The 19,493-nt window shown below is 46.0% G+C and overlaps 1 protein-coding gene across 1 annotated transcript; it reads left to right on the plus strand.

Annotated features, from left to right (window-relative positions):
- The first annotated feature begins 18,282 nt into the window (after nt 1-18,282).
- LOC119268860 (VQ motif-containing protein 4-like) lies at nt 18,283-19,262 on the plus strand. The gene has a single exon (XM_037550569.1). It carries the CDS (start codon nt 18,411-18,413, stop codon nt 19,125-19,127), a length of 717 nt encoding a protein of 238 aa, XP_037406466.1. The 5' UTR covers nt 18,283-18,410; the 3' UTR covers nt 19,128-19,262.
- The last annotated feature ends 231 nt before the right edge of the window (nt 19,263-19,493 follow it).

Consider the following 19,493-nt stretch of genomic DNA (forward strand, 5'->3'; position numbering starts at 1 on the left):
CAAGGCCAATCACTGAAGACCAACACATCGGTAAGGATACAACACCTTCATTAGATAATGATGCAAGTTTGTCGTTGCAGAGTGATGACCCACAAGTGTAGGGGGTCTATCATAGCCTTTTCGATAAGTAAGAGTGTCGAACCCAACGAGGAGCAGAAGGAAATGATAAGTAGTTTTCAGTAAGGTATTCTCTGCAAGCACTGAAATTATCAGTAATAGATAGTTTTGTGATAAGGTAATTTGTAACGAGTAACAAGTAATGCAAGTAAATAAGGTGCAGCAAGATGGCCCAATCCTTTTTGTAGCAAAGGACAAGCCTGTACAAACTCTTATATGAAGGAAAGCGCTCCCGAGGAACATGGGAATTATCGTCAAGCTAGTTTTCATCATGATCATATGATTCACGTTCGGTACTTTGATAATCTGATATGTGGGTGGACCGGTGCTTGGGTACTGTCCTTACTTGGACAAGCATCCCACTTATGATTAACCCATATTGCAAGCATCTGCAACTACAACAGAAGTATTAAGGTAAACCTAACCATAGCATGAAACATATGGATCCAAACCGGCCCCTTACGAAGCAACGCATAAACTAGGGGTTAAGCTTCTGTCACTCTAGCAACCCATCATCTACTTATTACTTCTAAATGCCTCCCTCTAGTCCCAAACAATGGTGAAGTTTCATGTAGTCAACGTTCACATGACACCACTAGAGGGATGACAACATACATCTCATCAAAATATCGAACGAATACCAAATTCACATGACTACTAATAGCAAGACTTCTCCCATGTCCTTAGGAACAAACGTAACTACTCACAAAGCATATTCATGTTCATAATCAGAGGGGTATTAATATGCATAATGGATCTGAACATATGATCTTCCACCAAGTAAATCAACTAGCAACAACTACAAGGAGTAATCAACACTACTAGCAACCCACAGGTACCAATCTGAGGTTTGGATACAAAGATTGGATACAAGAGATGAACTAGGGTTTGAGAGGAGATGGTGCTGGTGAAGATGTTGATGGAGATTGACCCCCTCCCGATGAGAGGATCGTTGATGATGACGATGGTGATGATTTCCCCCTCCCGGTGGGAAGTTTCCTTAGCAGAACAACTCTGCCAGAGCCCTAGATTGGTTCCGCCTCGTGGCGGCAGAGTCTTGTCCCAAAATCTTGCTTATGATTTTTTCCTCGATGAAAGACTCCATATAGCAGAAGATGGGCATCGGAGGGCCACCAGGGGGCCACGAGGGAGGGGGGCGCACCCAGGGGGGTAGGGCGTGCCCCCTCCCTCGTGGCCAGGGTGTGGCCCCCCTCTAGAACTTCTTGCGCTCAGTATTTTTTATATATTCTGGAAATAGCTTATGTGAAGTTTCTGGACTTTTGGAGCTGTGCGGAATAGGTCTCTAATATTTGCTCCTTCTCCAGCCCAGAATCCCAGCTGCCGGCATTCTCCCTCTTTATGTAAACCTTGTAAAATAAGAGAGAATAGGCAAAAGTATTGTGACATAATGCGTAATAATAACCCATGATGCAATAAATATCGATATAAAATGCAATTATACATATCTACAGACTAGGTATTACTTACCTTTGTTCTCCTCAAGCTGCCTCTTGGCAAGGCCGAGCTCTTTCCTGGACCCTTCGAGGTCCTGCTTCAGTACGGCGACCTCTGCAGTCAGTGCGGCAGAGGTCAGCAGCGAAGCCTGCATACGCATATAGACATACTTATATTAGACTCCTGCAGATATTAGTTGATCCTCTATTCGGTTTTTCTTTTTGAACACCAAACAGAGCATCAGGGGCAACTGTCTATGCGGTCATATTTTTCCTATATTTCAAATACTTACCTCAGAGCCTGTTAGAAGGCTGGCACGGGCCTCAGTCAGTCCGCTCTTGGCGGACTGAACCTTCTGGATCACCGCACTCATAATGGTGCAGTGCTCTTCGTCGATGGAAGCGCTGCGAAGCACTCCCAGCAGATTGTCCGGTGCCTCTGGATGGACAGAGGTCACCGGCACGGGCGTCTTTCCCCTTTTGGAAGGAGGCTGCCTGCCTGAGTCCGGAACCACTGGAGGTTCCGGCGCGGTGTTCGGCTGAAGGCTGAACTTGGAGCCCTCGGGAGCCTTACCCCCTCTGCTCCCGGAGTCCGGAAGGTCGCCTTGAGGCACCTCCGGGACTGTCTCCCCTCGACCCGGTGCCTCTTGAGAGAGCACCTCGGCATTATCCGTAGGGCAAGGGGAGGTGGCGGTCAGAAGTGGATCGCTATCCATATCCGACGAGCCCAAGGAGCCGCCCGACGAAGATACGTCGATACGGGCTTGGGGCGGTCTGCATAATCATATTCGACGTTAGGAGTAGCTGTGCGACGAAGGTATGCCATGAGTTATCCTGGTATCCGAATACTTACGACTTCTCCAGGGGCTTGGCCCTGAGCAGCCACTCGTCTTCGTCTTCGGTGGCGGTGGTGGAGCAGTCCGGAAGGAGAGTCCTTCCCTTCTTGGACCCTTTGCCCCCCCCCCCCCGGTTGGGGCGGCCTTCCTTTTCTTGTCTTCCCCGACTGGAGGGGGAGCGTCTTCATCTTCCTCCTCGCCTTTGGGGGAGGAGTGTGTCGCAGAGTCATCGGACGATGAGTCCGGTACTACCTAGCGTCGGGAACTCTTTCGGGTTCCCTTGGCCTTCTTGGTCTTCTCCGGCACCTCGTAAGGAGCCGGAGTCAGCATCTCCGTCAGGAGAGCATCCGTAGTGTCTTCGAGCAGAGGGGCCGGACAGTTGATCTTCTCCGATGCCCCCACCCAGTCCTGTCAAAGGCATGGGAGCTCAGACCCCACACGTGGTTAAGCTATGGGAAGTAAAAATCCTACCACATGTACAAAACTTACCGGATTCGCAGGGCGGTTCGCGCTTAGCCCGCGGTCCTCGGTGAGAGAGGGAGGGACCTCGGTGCCCTTGAACAGCACCCTCCAGACGTCCTTGTGCATCGTGTCGAAGAGCTCGCTCAGAGTCTGGTGCTGGGCCGGGTCAAACTCCCACAAGTTGAAATCCCGTTGTTGACACGGGAGGATCCGGCGGAAGAGCATGACGTGGACTATGTTGACAAGCTTGAGCTTCTTGCTTGCCATATTCCGGATACATTTTTGGAGTCCGTACAGCTCCACTGATGAACCCCAGGATAGGCCCTTCTCTTTCCAGGAGGTGAGCCGCATGGGGATTCCGGATCGAAACTCGAGGGCCACCACCCAGTTGGTGTTGCGCGGCTCGGTGATGTAGAACCACGCCTATTGCCACCCCTTTATGGTCTCCACGAAGGAGCCTTCAAGCCATGTAACATTGGGCATCTTGCCCACCATTGCTCCGCCGCATTCCGCTTGTTGGCCTCCCACCACCTTCGGCTTGATATTGAAGGTCTTTAACCACAGGCCAAAGTGGAGTCGGATGCGGAGGAAAGCCTCACACACGACGATGAAAGCCCAAATGTTGAGGATGAAGTTCGGGGCCAGATCATGGAAGTCCAGCCCGTAGTAGAACATGAGACCGCGGACGAATGGATGGAGGGGAAACCCCAGTCCGTGGAGGAAGTGGTGGAGGAAAACTACCCTCTCGTGAGGTTCCGAGGTAGGAACGATCTGCCCCGCAGCGGGCAGCCGATGCGCGATATTCGCGGCTAAGTATCCGGCTCCGCGCAACTTTTTGATGTGACCCTCCGTGACGGAGGAAGCCATCCACTTGCCTCCCGCTCCGGACATGTTTGGAGAAGGTTGAGGAGAAGGATGTAGACTTGGGTGTTAGAGCTCGAGTGTGCAAGAATGGATGATCAAGGAGGAAGAAGGCGTGGGTAGAAAAAGGTTCAACCTTATCCCCTTATAAGGGCGGCCGAAACTATGCGCCCCCACTAGCCTGGTAAAACTCGCTTATCCCCCAAGCGTCGTAATTGATGGCGCAGTTGGGTTACCCACACCTGTATTGATGAGAATCCCGTAATAAGGGGGACACGATCTCTGGTTTGACAAGACGTGTCAAGAAACTGCCTCGCATTATGTGTGGGAATAGTTAAAGGAAACGGTTCAAATAATCACCGGGCCATGGCATGATGTCATGTTGCCAAAACGTGTCAGCAGATTAGACTTGTGGAAATATTATTGTCTCTACGGTGGTATGTGGAACTTATTTTGCAAGGTCGGACACTAACCTTGTATTCAAATTCTTCTGTGGTGTATTTGGAGGAGGAACCCGCCTTGCAATGCCGAAGACAACGCTGCGCGCCTGACTCATCGTCATTGAAGCCTGGTTCAGGGGCTACTGAGGGATTTCTAGATTAGGGGGTATCCGGACAGCTGGATTATATCCTTTTGCTGGACTGTTGGACTATGAAGATACAAGATTGAAGACTTCGTCCCATGTCCGGATAGGACTCTACTTGGCATGAAAGGCAAGCTAGGCAATACATATATGTATATCTCCTCCTTTGTAACTGACCTTGTGTAACCCTAGCCCCCTCCGGTGTCTATATAAATCGGAGGGTTTTAGTCCGTAGGACAACATACAATCATACCATAGGCTAGCTTCTAGGGTTTAGCCTCTCCAGTCTCGTGGTAGATCAACTCTTGTAATACTCATATCATCAAGAATAAATCAAGCAGGACGTAGGGTTTTACCTCCATCAAGAGGGCCCGAACCTGGGTAAAACATCGTGTCCCCTGCCTCCTGTTACCATCCGCCTTAGACGCACAGTTCGGGACCCCCTACCCGAGATCTGCCGGTTTTGACACCGACAATGATGCAAAATGGACGTATCATAGAGCCAAGCAATAAAGGACGAAACAAGGGTTTTCACCATGGACATGAAAAGGTGCTACAATCATCTTCTTGTAAATAGAATTTATAATATTTACCCAACTCGGAGTGGCACTAGCAAATGTGTAGGACATATTCCCACCTTAGACCATCACCATGGCCATCAGGAAGCCAACCATGTTGCTACGTGGATCTGGGCGCCACCACTCCACGCCAATGTGGACGTACGATAGCACCACCTATCGGAACCACGCCAAAAATCTTCGTGTCTCCAATTGCGTTTGCACACTCCAATCCCATCCCTTTACTTTCGTGCAACTTGCATGCTTTACTTTCCGCTGCTCATATACTCTTGCCATGCTTGCTTGAAATGTATTGTGAATGCTTAAATTTGTGCTAAAACTCCACCTCAACTTAAAGAACCTAAAAACTGCTACTTTTGCTTGTTGAGGGTCTAATCACCCGCGCTCTAGACACCTCTTCTCGATCCTTTCAGCAGTTCCTGTCCATGCCTCCACAATGTCACCCCAATGCATAGATTACCACAATGTCACCTCAGGAATCCATGATTGAGTGCCAAATATACATCAAGTGAATCAATATAATACCCCATTGTCACCCCGGGTTTTCATATGCAAGACATACATCAAGTGTTCTCAAAACCATAAAAGTATTCAATCCGTTAATAGTGAAACCTCAAAGGTAAAAACTTAATTCATCACAACAACATAGAGAGGGAGAAACACCATATGATCCAACTATATTAACAAAGCTCATGGTACATCAAGATCGTGCCAAATCAAGAACACGAGAGAGAGAGAGAGAAAGAGAGAGAGATCAAACACATGGCTACTGGTACATACCCTTAGCCCCGAGGGTGAACTATTCCCTCCTCATCATGGTGGTCGCTGGGATGATGAAGATGGCCTCCGGTCATGATTCTCCCCTCCGGCAGGGTGTCGGAACATGGTCCTGATTGATTTTTCATGGATACAGAGGCTTGTGGCGACAAAACTTCTCATCTAGGGTTCTGTTCGGGGTTTGAGTATTTATAGGAATTTTTGGCGTCAGTTTCACACAAAGGGGGCCCATGAGGGAGTGACAAGCTCGGGGGTCTCTTTTGGTCCACAAAAAATCACCGTAAATTTTCAACCCATTGCGATAACTTTTATTTCTACACAAAAAACAACACCATGATAGTTCTGCTGAAAACAACGTCAGTCCGAGTTAGTTCCATTCAAATCATACCAAAACCATATAAAATTGTTGTAAACATGGCATGAATACTTCATAAATTATAGATATGTTGGAGACGTATCAGTTCGTGAAGTGTTATACCGAACACCGGTGACAGTAAGGTTCAGTAGGGTAACATGGATCATATCCTTGGGGATACATGAGGTGTACTCATTAAACGCCCACAGCTCTTGTCTGATTTCATTATCTTGGGTAACCCTATGCGATGGATAGGGCCTGTAGTAGGATGACTGATTCTTGATGCAGGACTCACGTCGGTCAAGATGTTATTTGGAGACATCCTCCACTTCGATCCGTAACAAGCACATCTCGACGGGTGACTTCGAGCGCGGTAATGAATATTATATTTGACCCCATCGCAAATACATGGTTGTAACTTGTAAGCATAAGACCTCATACCCGTACCTCTCTTTATTATAAGTGTTTGAATCACTATTTTCTTGCTGATCCAGTCAAAAGCTGGATTTGACACTTTGGCAAAAGCTTGCTAGAGACCATCGCTTCAAGGGAATGTTCCTCTCATGGGTTCGATATGAAGTAAATATGCCCTAGAGGCAATAATAAAGTTATTATTGATTTCCTTATATCATGATAAATGTTTATTATTCATGCTAGAATTGTATTAACCGGAAACATAATACATGTGTGAATAAATAGACAAACAGAGTGTCACTAGTATGCCTCTACTTGACTAGCTCGTTGATCAAAGATGGTTATGTTTCCTAACCATAGATATGAGTTGTCATTTGATTAACGGGATCACATCATTAGGAGAATGATGTGATTGACTTGACCCATTCCGTTAGCATAGCACTTGATCGTTTAGTTTGTTGCTATTGCTTTCTTCATGACTTATACATGTTCCTATGACTATGAGATTATGCAACTCCCGTTTACCGGAGGAACACTTTGTGTGCCACCAAACGCCACAACGTAACTGGGTGATTATAAAGGCGCTCTACAGGTGTCTCCGAAGGTACTTGTTGGGTTGGCGTATTTCGAGATTAGGATTTGTCACTCCGATTGTCGGAGAGGTATCTCTGGGCCCTCTCGATAATGCACATCACTAAAGCCTTGCAAGCATTGCAACTAATGAGTTAGTTGCAGGATGATGTATTACGAAACGAGTAAAGAGACTTGCCGGTAATGAGATTGAACTAGGTATTGAGATACCGACGATCGAATCTCGGGCAAGTAACATACCGATGACAAAGGGAACAACGTATGTTGTTATGCGGTCTGACCGATAAAGATCTTCGTAGAATATGTGGGAGCCAATATGAGCATCCAGGTTCCGCTATTGGTTATTGACCGGAGACGTGTCTCGGTCATGTCTACATTGTTCTCGAACCCGTAGGGTCCGCACGCTTAAGGTTTCGATGACAGTTATATTATGAGTTTATGAGTTTTGATGTACCGAAGGAGTTCGGAGTCCCGGATGAGATCATGGACATGACGAGGAGTCTCGAAATGGTCGAGACGTAAAGATCGATATATTGGACGACTATATTCGGACATTGGAAATGTTCCGAGTGATTCGGGTATTTTTCGGAGTACCGAAGAGTTACGGGAATATGTATTGGGCCTTATTGGGCCATACGGGAAAGAAGGAAAAGGGCCTCAAGGGTGGCCGCACCCCTCCCCTTGGTCTGGTCCGAATTGGACTAGGGAAGGGGGGCGCCCCCTTCCTTCCTTCTCCTTTTCCCTTCCTCTTTTCCTATTCCATATGGGAGGTGGAATCCTACTAGGACTAGGGAGTCCTAGTAGGACTCCATACTTGGCGCGCCCCCTCCTAGGGCCGGCCTCCTCCTCCCTTGCTCCTTTATATACGGGTGCAGGGGGCACCCCAAAGACACAACAATTGATCATTGATCTCTTAGCCGTGTGTGGTGCCCCCCTTCATCATAATCCTCGATAATATTGTAGCGGTGCTTAGGCGAAGCCCTGCGATGGTAGAACATCAAGATCGTCACCACGCCGTCATGCTGACGGAACTCATCCCCGACACTTTGCTGGATCGGAGTCCGGGGATCGTCATCGAGCTGAACGTGTGCAAAACTCGGAGGTGCCATAGTTTCGGTGCTTGATCAGCCGGGTCGTGAAGACGTACGACTACATCAACCGCATTGTGCTAACGCTTCCGCTTTCGGTCTACGAGGGTAGGTAGACAACACTCTCCCCTCTTGTTGCTATGCATCACCATGATCTTGCGTGTGTGTAGGAATTTTTTTGAAATTACTACGTTCCCCAACAGTGGCATCCGAGCCTAGGTTTTATGTGTTGATGTTATATGCACGAGTAGAACACAAGTGAGTTGTGGGCGATATAAGTCATACTGCTTACCAGCATGTCATACTTTGGTTCGGCGGTATTGTTGGATGAAGCGGCCCGGACTAACATTACGCGTACGCTTACGCGAGACTGGTTCTACCGACGTGCTTTGCACACAGGTGGCTGGCGGGTGACAGTTTCTCCAACTTTAGTTGAACCGAGTATGGCTACGCCCGGTCCTTGCGAAGGTTAAAACAGCACCAACTTGACAAACTATCGTTGTGGTTTTGATGCGTAGGTAAGAACGGTTCTTGCTAAGCCCATAGCAGCCACGTAAAACTTGCAACAACAAAGTAGAGGACGTCTAACTTGTTTTTGCAGGGCATGTTGTGATATGATATGGTCAAGACATGATGCTAAATTTTATTGTATGAGATGATCATGTTTTGTAATCGAGTTATCGGCAACTGGCAGGAGCCATATGGTTGTCACTTTATTGTATGCAATGCAATCGCGCTGTAATGCTTTACTTTATCACTAAGCGGTAGCGATAGTCGTGGAAGCATAAGATTGGCGAGATGACAACGATGCTACGATGGAGATCAAGGTGTCGCGCCGGTGACGATGGTGATCATGATGGTACTTCGGAGATGGAGATCACAAGTACAAGATGATGATGGCTATATCATATCACTTATATTGATTGCATGTGATGTTTATCTTTTATGCATCTTATCTTGCTTTGATTGACGGTAGCATTATAAGATGATCTCTCACTAAATTTCAAGATAAAAGTGTTCTCCCTGAGTATGCACCATTGCCAAAGTTTGTCGTGCCCAGACACCACGTGATGATCGAGTGTGATAAGCTCTACGTCCATCTACAACGGGTGCAAGCCAGTTTTGCACACGCAGAATACTCAGGTTAAACTTGACGAGCCTAGCATATGCTGATATGGCCTCAGAACACTGAGACCGAAAGGTCGAGCGTGAATCATATAGTAGATATGATCAACATATTGATGTTCACCATTGAAAGCTACTCCATTTCACGTGATGATCGATTATGGTTTAGTTGATTTCGATCACGTGATCACTTAGAAGATTAGAGGGATGTCTTTCTAAGTGGGATTTCTTAAGTAATATGATTAATTGAACTTTAATTTATCATGAACTTAGTCTTGGTAGTATTAGCATATCTATGTTGTAGATCAATTGCTCGCGCTACTGCTCCCTGTTTTATTTTTGATATGTTCCTAGAGAAAACTAAGTTGAAAGATGTTAGTAGCAATGATGCGGATTGGATCCGTGATCTGAGGTTTATCCTCATTGCTGCACAGAAGAATTATGTCCTTGATGCACCGCTAGGTGACAAACCTATTGCAGGAGCAGATGCAGATGTTATGAACGTTTGGCTAGCTCAATATGATGACTACTTGATAGTTTACTGCACCATGCTTAAACGGCTTAGAATCGGGACTTCAAAGACGTTTTGAACATCATGGACCATATGAGATGTTCCAGGAGTTGAAGTTACTATTTCAAGCAAATACCCGAGTTGAGAGAGATGAAGTCTCCAACAAGTTCTATAGCTAAAAGATGGAGGAGAATAGCTCAAGCAGTGAGCATGTGCTCAGATTGTCTGGGTACTACAATCGCTTGAATCAAGTGGGAGTTAATCTTCCAGATAAAATAGTGATTGACAGAATTCTCTAGTCACCACACCAAGTTATTAGAACTTCGTGATGAACTATGATATGCAAGGGATAACGGAAATGATTCCCAAGCTCTTCGTAATGCTGAAATCGACAAAGGTAGAAATCCAGAAAAATATCAAGTGTTGATGGTAGACAAGACCACTAGTTTAAAGAAAAGGGCAAAGGGAAGAAGGGGAACTTCAAGAAGAACGGCAAGCAAGTTGCTGCTCAAGTGAAGAAGCCCAAGTCTGGTCCTAAGCCTGAGACTAAGTGCTTCTACTACAAAGGGACTGGTCACTGGAAGCGGAACTGCCCCAAGTATTTGGCGGATAAGAAGGATGGCAAAGTGAACAAAGGTATATTTGATATACAGATTATTGATGTGTATTTTACTAGTGTTCGTAGAAACCCCTCGGTATTTGATACTGGTTCAGTTGCTAAGAGTAGTAACTCAAAACGGGAGTTGCAGAATGAACATAGACTAGTTAAGGATGAAGTGACGATGTGTGTTGGAAGTGGTTCCAAGATTAATATGATCATCATCGCACACTCCCTATACTTTTGGGATTAGTGTTGAACCTAAATAAGTGTTATTTGGTGTTTGCATTGAGCATGAATATGATTTGATCATGTTTATTGCAATACGGCTATTCATTTAAGTAAGAGAATAAATTGTTGTTCTGTTTACATGAATAAAACCTTATATGGTTACACACCCAATGAAAATGGTTCATTGGATCTCGATCGTAGTGATACACATATTCATAATATTAAAACCAAAAGATGCAAAGTTAATAATGATAGTGCAAATTATTTGTGGCACTGTCGTTTGGGTCATATTGGTGTAAAGCGCATGAAGAAAATCCATGCTGATGGGCTTCTGGAATCACTTGATTATGAATCAGTTGATGCTTGCGAACCATGCCTCATGGGCAAGATGAGTAAGACTCCGTTCTCCGGAACAATGGAGCGGGCAACAGATTTGTTAGAAATCATACATACTGATGTATGTGGTCCGATGAATATTGGGGCTCGTGGCAGGTATCATTATTTTCTGATCTTCACAGATGATTTGAGCAGATATGAGTATATCTACTTAATGAAATACAAGTCTGAAACATTTGAAAAGTTAAAAGAATTTCAGAGTGAAGTGGAGAATCATCGTAACAAAAATAAAAGTTTCTACGATATGATCGCAGAAGTAAAATATTTGAGTTACGAGTTTGGCCTTCAGTTAAAAACAATGTGAAATAGTTTCACTACTCACGCCACCTGGAACACCACAGTGTAAGGGTGTGTCCGAACGTCATAACCGTACTTTATTAGATATGGTGCGATCTATGATGTCTCTTATCAATCTACCACTATTGTTTGGGGGTTATACATTAGAGACAGCTGCATTCATGTTAAAAAGGCAACATCTAAATCCGTTGAAACGACACCGTATGAACTATGGTTTGGCAAGAAACCTAAGCTGTCGTTTCTTAAAGTTTGAGATTGCAATGCTTATGTGAAAAAGTTTCAACCTGATAAGCTCAAATCCAAATCGGAGAAGTGCGTCTTCATAGGATACCCAAAAGAAAATGTTGGGTACACCTTCTATCACAGATCCGAAGGCAAGATATTCGTTGCTTTGAATGGATCCTTTCTAGAGAAGGAGTTTCTCTTGAAAGAAGTGAGTGGGAGGAAAGTAGAACTTGATGAGGTAACTGTACCTGATCCCTTATTGGAAAATAGTTCATCACAGAATCTGTTCCTGTGACTACTACACCAATTAGTGAGGAAGCTAATGATGATGATCATGTAACTTTAGATCAAGTTACTACCGAACCTCGTAGGTAAACCAAAGTGAGATCCGCACCAGAGTGGTACGGTAATCCTGTTCTGGAGGTCATGTTACTTGACCATGACGAGCCTATGAACTATGAGGAAGAGATGATGAGCCCAGATTCCGCGAAATGGCTTGAGGCCATAAAATCTGAGATGAGATCCATGTATGAGAACAAAGTATGGACTTTGATTGACTTGCCCAATGATCGGCGAGCCATTGAGATTAAATGGATCTTCAAGAGGAAGACGGACGCTGATAGTAGTGTTACTATCTAGAATTGTCGCAAAAGGTTTTCGACAAGTTCAAGGTGTTGACTATGATGAGAGTTTCTCACTCGTATCTATGCTTAAGTCTGTCCGAATCATGTTAGCAATTGCCACATTTTATGAAATCTGGCAAATGGATAAACAAAACTGCATTCCTTAATGGATTTATTAAAGAAGAGTTGTATATGATGCAACCAGAAGGTTTTGTCAATCCTAAAGGTGCTAACAAAATATGCAAGCTCCAGCGTTCCATCTATGGACTGGTGCAAGCATCTCGGAGTTGGAATATATGCTTTGATAAGTTGATCAAAGCATATAGTTTTATACAGACTTGCGGTGAAGCCTGTATTTACAAGAAAGTGAGTGGGATCACTACAACATTTCTAATAAGTATATGTGTATGACATATTGTTGATCGGAGATAATGTAGAATTATTCTCCAAAGCATAAAGGAATGTTTGAAAGGAGTTTTTTCAAAGAAAGACCTCGGTGAAGGTGCTTACATATTGAGCATCAAGATCTATAGAGATAGATCAAGACGCTTGATAAGTTTTTCAATGAGTACATACCTTGACAAGATTTTGAAGTAGTTCAAAATGGAACAGTCAAAGAAGGAGTTCTTGCCTGTGTTACAAGGTGTGAAGTTGAGTAAGACTCAAAACCCGACCACGGTAGAAGATAGAGAGAGAATGAAAGTCATTCCCTATGCCTCAGCCATAGGTTCTATAAAGTATGCCATGTTGTGTACCAGACCTATTGTATACCCTTCCCTGAGTTTGGCAAGGGAGTACAATAGTGATCTAGGAGTAGATCACTGGACATTGGCCAAAATTATCCTTAGTGGAATAAGGATATGTTTCTCGATTATGGAGGTGACAAAAGGTTCGTCGTAAAGGGTCACGTCGATGCAAGTTTTGACACTGATCCAGATGACTCAAAGTCTCAATCTGGATACATATTGAAAGTGGGAGCAATAAGCTAGAGTAGCTCCATGCAGAGCATTGTTGACATAGAAAATTTGCAAAATACTTACGGATCTGAATGTGGCAGACCCGTTGACTAAACTTCTCTCACAAGCAAAACATGATCACACCTTAGTACTCTTTGGGTGTTAATCACATAAGCGATGTGAACTAGATTATTGACTCTAGTAAACCCTTTGGGTGTTGGTCACATGTCGATGTGAACTATGGGTGTTAATCAATGGTGATGTGAACTATTGATGTTAAATCACATGGTGATGTGAACTAGATTATTGACTCTAGTACAAGTGGGAGGCTGAAGGAAATATGCCCTAGAGGCAATAATAAAGTTATTATTTGTTTCCTTATATTATGATAAATGTTTATTATTCATGCTAGAATTGTATTAACCGGAAACATAATACATGTGTGAATAAATAGACAAACAGAGTGTCACTAGTATGCCTCTACTTGACTAGCTCGTTGATCAAAGATGGTTATGTTTCCTAACCATAGACATGAGTTGTCATTTGATTAACGGGATTGCATCATTAGGAGAATGATGTGATTGACTTGACCCATTCCGTTAGCATAACACTTGATCGTTTAGTTTGTTGCTATCTCTTTCTTCATGACTTATACATGTTCCTATGACTATGAGATTATGCAACTCCCGTTTACCGGAGGAACACTTTGTGTGGCACCAAACGTCACAACGTAACTGGGTGATTATAAAGGCGCTCTACAGGTGTCTCCGAAGGTACTTGTTGGGTTGGCGTATTTCGAGATTAGGATTTGTCACTCCGATTGTCGGAGAGGTATCTCTAGGCCCTCTCAGTAATGCACATCACTTAAGCCTTGCAAGCATTGCAACTAATGAGTTAGTTGCAGGATGATGTATTACGGAATGAGTAAAGAGACTTGCCGGTAACGAGATTGAACTAGGTATTGAGATACCGACGATCGAATCTCGGGCAAGTAACATACCGATGACAAAGGGAACAAAGTATGTTGTTATGCGGTCTAACCGATAAAGATCTTCGTAGAATATGTGGGAGCCAATATGAGCATCCAGGCTCCACTATTGGTTATTGACCGGAGACGTGTCTCGGTCATGTCTACATTGTTCTCGAACCCGTAGGGTCCGCACGCTTAAGGTTTCGATGACAGTTATATTATGAGTTTATGAGTTTTGATGTACCAAAGGAGTTTGGAGTCCCGAATGAGACCGGGGACATGACGAGGAGTCTCGAAATGGTTGAGACGTAAAGATCGATATATTGGACGACTATATTCGGACATCGGAAAGGTTCCGAGTGATTCGGGTATTTCTCGGAGTACCGGAGAGTTATGGGAATACGCATTGGGCCTTATTGGGCCATACGGGAAAGAAGGAAAAGGGCCTCAAGGGTGGCCGCACCCCTCCCCTTGGTCTGGTCCGAATTGGACTAGGGAAGGGGGGCGCCCCCTTCCTTCCTTCTCCTTTTCCCTTCCTCTTTTCCTATTCCATATGGGAGGTGGAATCCTACTAGGACTAGGGAGTCCTAGTAGGACTCCACACTTGGCGCGCCCCCTCCTAGGGCCGGCCTCCTCCTCCCTTGCTCCTTTATATACGGGTGCAGGGGGGCACTCCAAAGACACAACAATTGATCATTGATCTCTTAGCCATGTGCGGTGCCCCCCTCCATCATAATCCTCAATAATATTGTAGCGGTGCTTAGGCGAAGCCCTGCGACGGTAGAACATCAAGATCGTCACCACGCCGTCGTGCTGACGGAACTCATCCCCGACACTTTGCTGGATCGGAGTCCGGGGATCGTCATCGAGCTGAACGTGTGCAAAACTCAGAGGTGCCGTAATTTCGGTGCTTGATCGGTCGGGCCGTGAAGACGTACGACTACATCAACCGCATTGTTATAACGCTTCCGCTTCCGGTCTACGAGGGTACGTAGACAACACTCTTCCCTCTCGTTGCTGTGCATCACCATGATCTTGCGTGTGCGTAGGATTTTTTTTTAAATTACTACGTTCCCCAACATGATAACCTAGGGTCACCTATGGGGAAATAGGTATGGTATACTCTTTTTAGTTCCAATAGCAGATCAATAAAAAGGAGATATCACTCACAATCATGTGCGAGTAATTCCTTTGTAGGCATACTAGAGGTAGATGGAAGTTGGATGAAATTTCATATGTAATCATGTCAATTAGTTAGGGTTTGATCCCTAGTAGCCACTATGTTCTGAGATTGATGTTGCTTTGACTTTGCTATGCTTAATGCTTGTCAGTAGGGCCCGAGTGCCATGATTTGAATGCACTATGTTGGACTCCGAGATATAGGGGCAGATCTCCACAATTACAACTTGCCTTGTGCATTTACATTTCAAAGCAAATTCCTCAGAAGCACATCTTCAGGGGGAGTTCTTCTATATCATGGAATCACAATCTTGAAGTGTTTACTTTGAACTATAATTTATCCCCATTAAGAACTTTAACAAATTTACAACCAATCACCAAAAAGGGGGAGATTGTAAGTGCATCTAGTGCCCCCTTTGTGGTTTGGGAGTATTGAAGAGAAAATGGTTAAGGTACTAATTTGTTTGTGAGTGTACAAAGGAAAATAGTCCCTAAAGATTTGGTTTAACCGTCAAAGACAACCCTAAAAATGTATGAAATACATAGAAGAAATTGCCTAAAGAATTGGAACATGAATACTTTCTCTTTTAGAATTTTTCTTCTTATTTTTTGAGTCATAGGGAACACTTTACTATTAAAGGGGGTCTAGGTGATACATAGACGTATTTCTAAAGTGATGCTCAAACTATCCTATTTCTTCGAGTGGAGACTTTGGAAATCTGTTGAAGTGCGTTCAGTTCTTCAGTGTTAGAGACGATGTTCTTCGGGGCGCTCATGACTTTGTTCTCACTGAATAGTTAGGAAATCGCTAGTGTGGTTCTCCTATTGTGAGGAAACTGAGAGTTCAAATGAGAATGCCAGTTGTCACGTGGATCCCTATTCTGACAATGATCACATCAGAAGGTCTGCTTGATTTTTTCCATCGGGTTGGACCTCGGCTATAAATAGCCGCCCCTAACCACCATTCATTGGCTAGATGCTCTGATTTATTGCATGACAAGTGTCATCTAGAGCAACCCTCCCACCGAAGAATCTGAGAGAATTGTAAGTGAGGAAAAACCCAAACCCCTAGAGCCAAAGTGTTTGAGCATCACTGAAGAATATGTTCTGTGTAAACCGAAGACTTGTTACCTTTGAACACCGTGATCTTTCGGACAGTTAGGCATCATGTTCTGAGCATACATGAGTCCGTGGACTGTTGATGAATGAGTATGTCAAGGTTTGAAAGTCTACCATGAGGACTTACCACGAGTGATTGGGCGAGGTCTAAGCGACCTTAGCTCAAGGAGTATAAAGGTGCACTTCCACTATGATAAACTCGTTACAAAATATGAATTTAACACCTATGACTATGTCAACTCATTTTGCAACAACAACTTCAAGAAGGGATAACTGCCCTTGCCCGCCATTGTCACATATAGCAAAAGATGGCGGGGATAAAGATTTTCTTCCTGGTTGCCAAGGCCAATCACTGAATACCAACACATCGGTAAGGAGACAACACCTTCATCAGATAATGATGCAAGTTTGTCGTTGCAGAGCCAAGCAATAAAGGACGGAAGAAGGGTTTTCACCATGGACATGAAAAGGTGCTCCAATCATCTTCTTGTAAATGAAATTTCTAATATTTACCCAACTCGGAGTGGCACTAGCAAATGTGTAGGACATATTCCCACCTTAGACCATCACCATGGCCATCAGGAAGCCAACCATGTTGCTACGCGGATCTGGGCGCCACCACTCCACGCCAACAGGAACCGACTTGCAGCATCCACATGCCTTTGAGGTCGTTGCCCCAATGTTCACCGCGTGAAATAATTTTGTAGCATTTGTTCTGTTTAGTTTAGACAATCGATACTTGCCATGGGATTGTTTTCGAATGAAATGATATTAACTAAGGATAAATATGCACAAGAGAGAGTCTTTCAAGACTTGGGAGTTGAGAAGATTGTAGCAGAAGTGATGATTGAATTGCTCAACCCCATGTTGTTAATTTCAACAGACTTGATAGCACTTATGGATTAAATTGTCTAGATGAACTTAGTTGAAGGGTGAATGAGATTATGCCAAAAATCAGTGTTGTATCTCTTACATGGTGCTTCAGCTCCATGCTGTTGCCATGACCCTGCTACTATATGCACGTGTACATGTATAAATGTGGATTCGTCACCTTTCTTAATGTTATACTAAGGACTCTGCTGGCCAATGAACGATCCACCTATTCGGCATTCTCTTGAAATGGTGTGTATGTGGTAAATAACAGAAAATGATCAACAGGTATTTCCCTCCAAAAAAACAATTGGCCTTGTTCTGAAAGAACAATAAACAACAGAGGTTGTATCTACGTGAGCTCGCACCAGGAGCACACTCCAACACCGCCGAGTAAGAGCATGTACAGCTGGGCGTCCCAAACCCCCTCCATACGCTCGGGCGGATGGCCTGGTAAGTGACCGGTAAAAAAAAAAGCAATCCAGGCGAGCGCCTCAAACCCCTAGTCTGATCGGCGCCTCTCATATCCAATCTAAATACGGGGCAGATATGGGGAGGCCTAGGCACGACCGGACGCGTCCTCCACGTCGGATCCGGACCACGCTAGCCCACCCGACCCCACATATAATCGTCTCCATCCGCTCCCTGGACCAAACCCTAGCCACTCCACTCCACTCCATCGCCTCCACTACACACCACCCCGTCCGACGATCTTCAGCCTACTCCAATATGGGGCCAGCGGATCCGAGTTCTACACCTTCAGATTCGTCGATCCCGAGCTCACCCCACGCGGTTCTGAGGAGGAGATGATCGTCCGGCTTGTGCTTCGCCGCTTCTGAGATGCGTGTATGACGGTTGGATTTGCCTAAGTCCGGCTGTAAATGTTAGGTAGAAAAAAAAGGAAAAAGACGAGAGAAAATTGAGAAACCCCAGCAAGAAAAGGAACAAAAGCCGAAGTAACGGACGTGAGTGTGCGAAAGAGAGAAAGCATCCGTCCAAAGTCCAGTTGACAGTTCACACCAACAACAATGCATCTCTAACCTCCCTCCCCCTCCCTCTCTATCTCTCTTCTTAACCAACCCCCGGCCCTTTTTCCTCGCTTCAAATCCTCTTCTCCCCCTTCCCTTCCCTTCCTCCTCGCCCCCGAGAAGCTCACGCATCCCAACTCTAACCATACGCAGACGCAAGGCTTCAATGGAGCCGTGCACCAAGCAGTTCCTCCCCATGCCTCCGCAGGACCCCAACTCCCCGTCGTCCTCCACCTCCTCTTCCTCCTCCTCCTCCACCTCGCCGTCCCACCCCTACCACCGCGCGCAGCCGCCGCACCCACACAACCTCCCGCCCTCGCCCAGGCCCGTCCCCCGCACCATCGAGACCACCCCGTTCCCCACCACCTTCGTCCAGGCCGACACCACCTCCTTCAAGCAGATCGTCCAGATGCTCACCGGCTCCGAGCAGTCCTCCAAGAGCGCCGCCGCGGCGACGACCAACGGCAGCGCCGGGAACCAGGCGGCGAGCGGGAGCGGGCCGTGCCGCCCGAAGAAGCCGTCCTTCAAGCTGTACGAGCGGCGGAGCAGCCTCAAGAACCTCAAGATGATCGCGCCGCTGGCCATGGGCGCGCCGCCGTCGCCGAGGAACGCCTCCGCCGCGCCGGAGATCCTGTCGCCGAGCGTCCTGGACTTCCCGTCCCTGAAGCTCAGCAGCCCGGTGACGCCGCTCACCGGCGACCCCTTCTTCCCCTCGCCGGCGTCGTCCTCGGGGGACGCCGCGGAGCGCGCGGCCATCGCCGACAAGGGCTTCTTCTTCCACCCTTCGCCGCGGGGCGCCGAGCCGCCGCGGCTCCTCCCGCTGTTCCCCGTCAGCTCGCCCAGGATGGCCGCCGCGTCCGCGACGGCGGCGCCGGCCGAGTGAGTGGCCCAAAGCCTCCGCCTTTGCGCGCGCATCCTGCTCAGCCAGCCATGAAGTACTCTACGACTTCTACTATCGTCGCTGTATCATCGCCGTCCTTTGTTCGCAGTTCTAGTTCCATAGTAGTAAGTAAGGTGTTTGCTGTGTCGTTCTTCGCCGGCGCCGGCGCCGCCGCTGTTGTAATTTTTGCTCCCTTCTTGAAAGGAAGAGGGGAGTTGGTTCTCTTTTGGGGCTGCGACTCGATTAATCGATTAATTACAGCTTCATTTCGATCGAGCTTGCTATGCTAGATCCTTTCCCGATTCTGATCTTCTTTGGGTTGCTGTTTGGATTGATTACCTCTGCTCTTCATCGACCACCACCGTTGTT

Source organism: Triticum dicoccoides, chromosome 3A, assembly GCF_002162155.2.
Source record: "Triticum dicoccoides isolate Atlit2015 ecotype Zavitan chromosome 3A, WEW_v2.0, whole genome shotgun sequence".
Taxonomy (NCBI): domain Eukaryota; kingdom Viridiplantae; phylum Streptophyta; class Magnoliopsida; order Poales; family Poaceae; genus Triticum; species Triticum dicoccoides.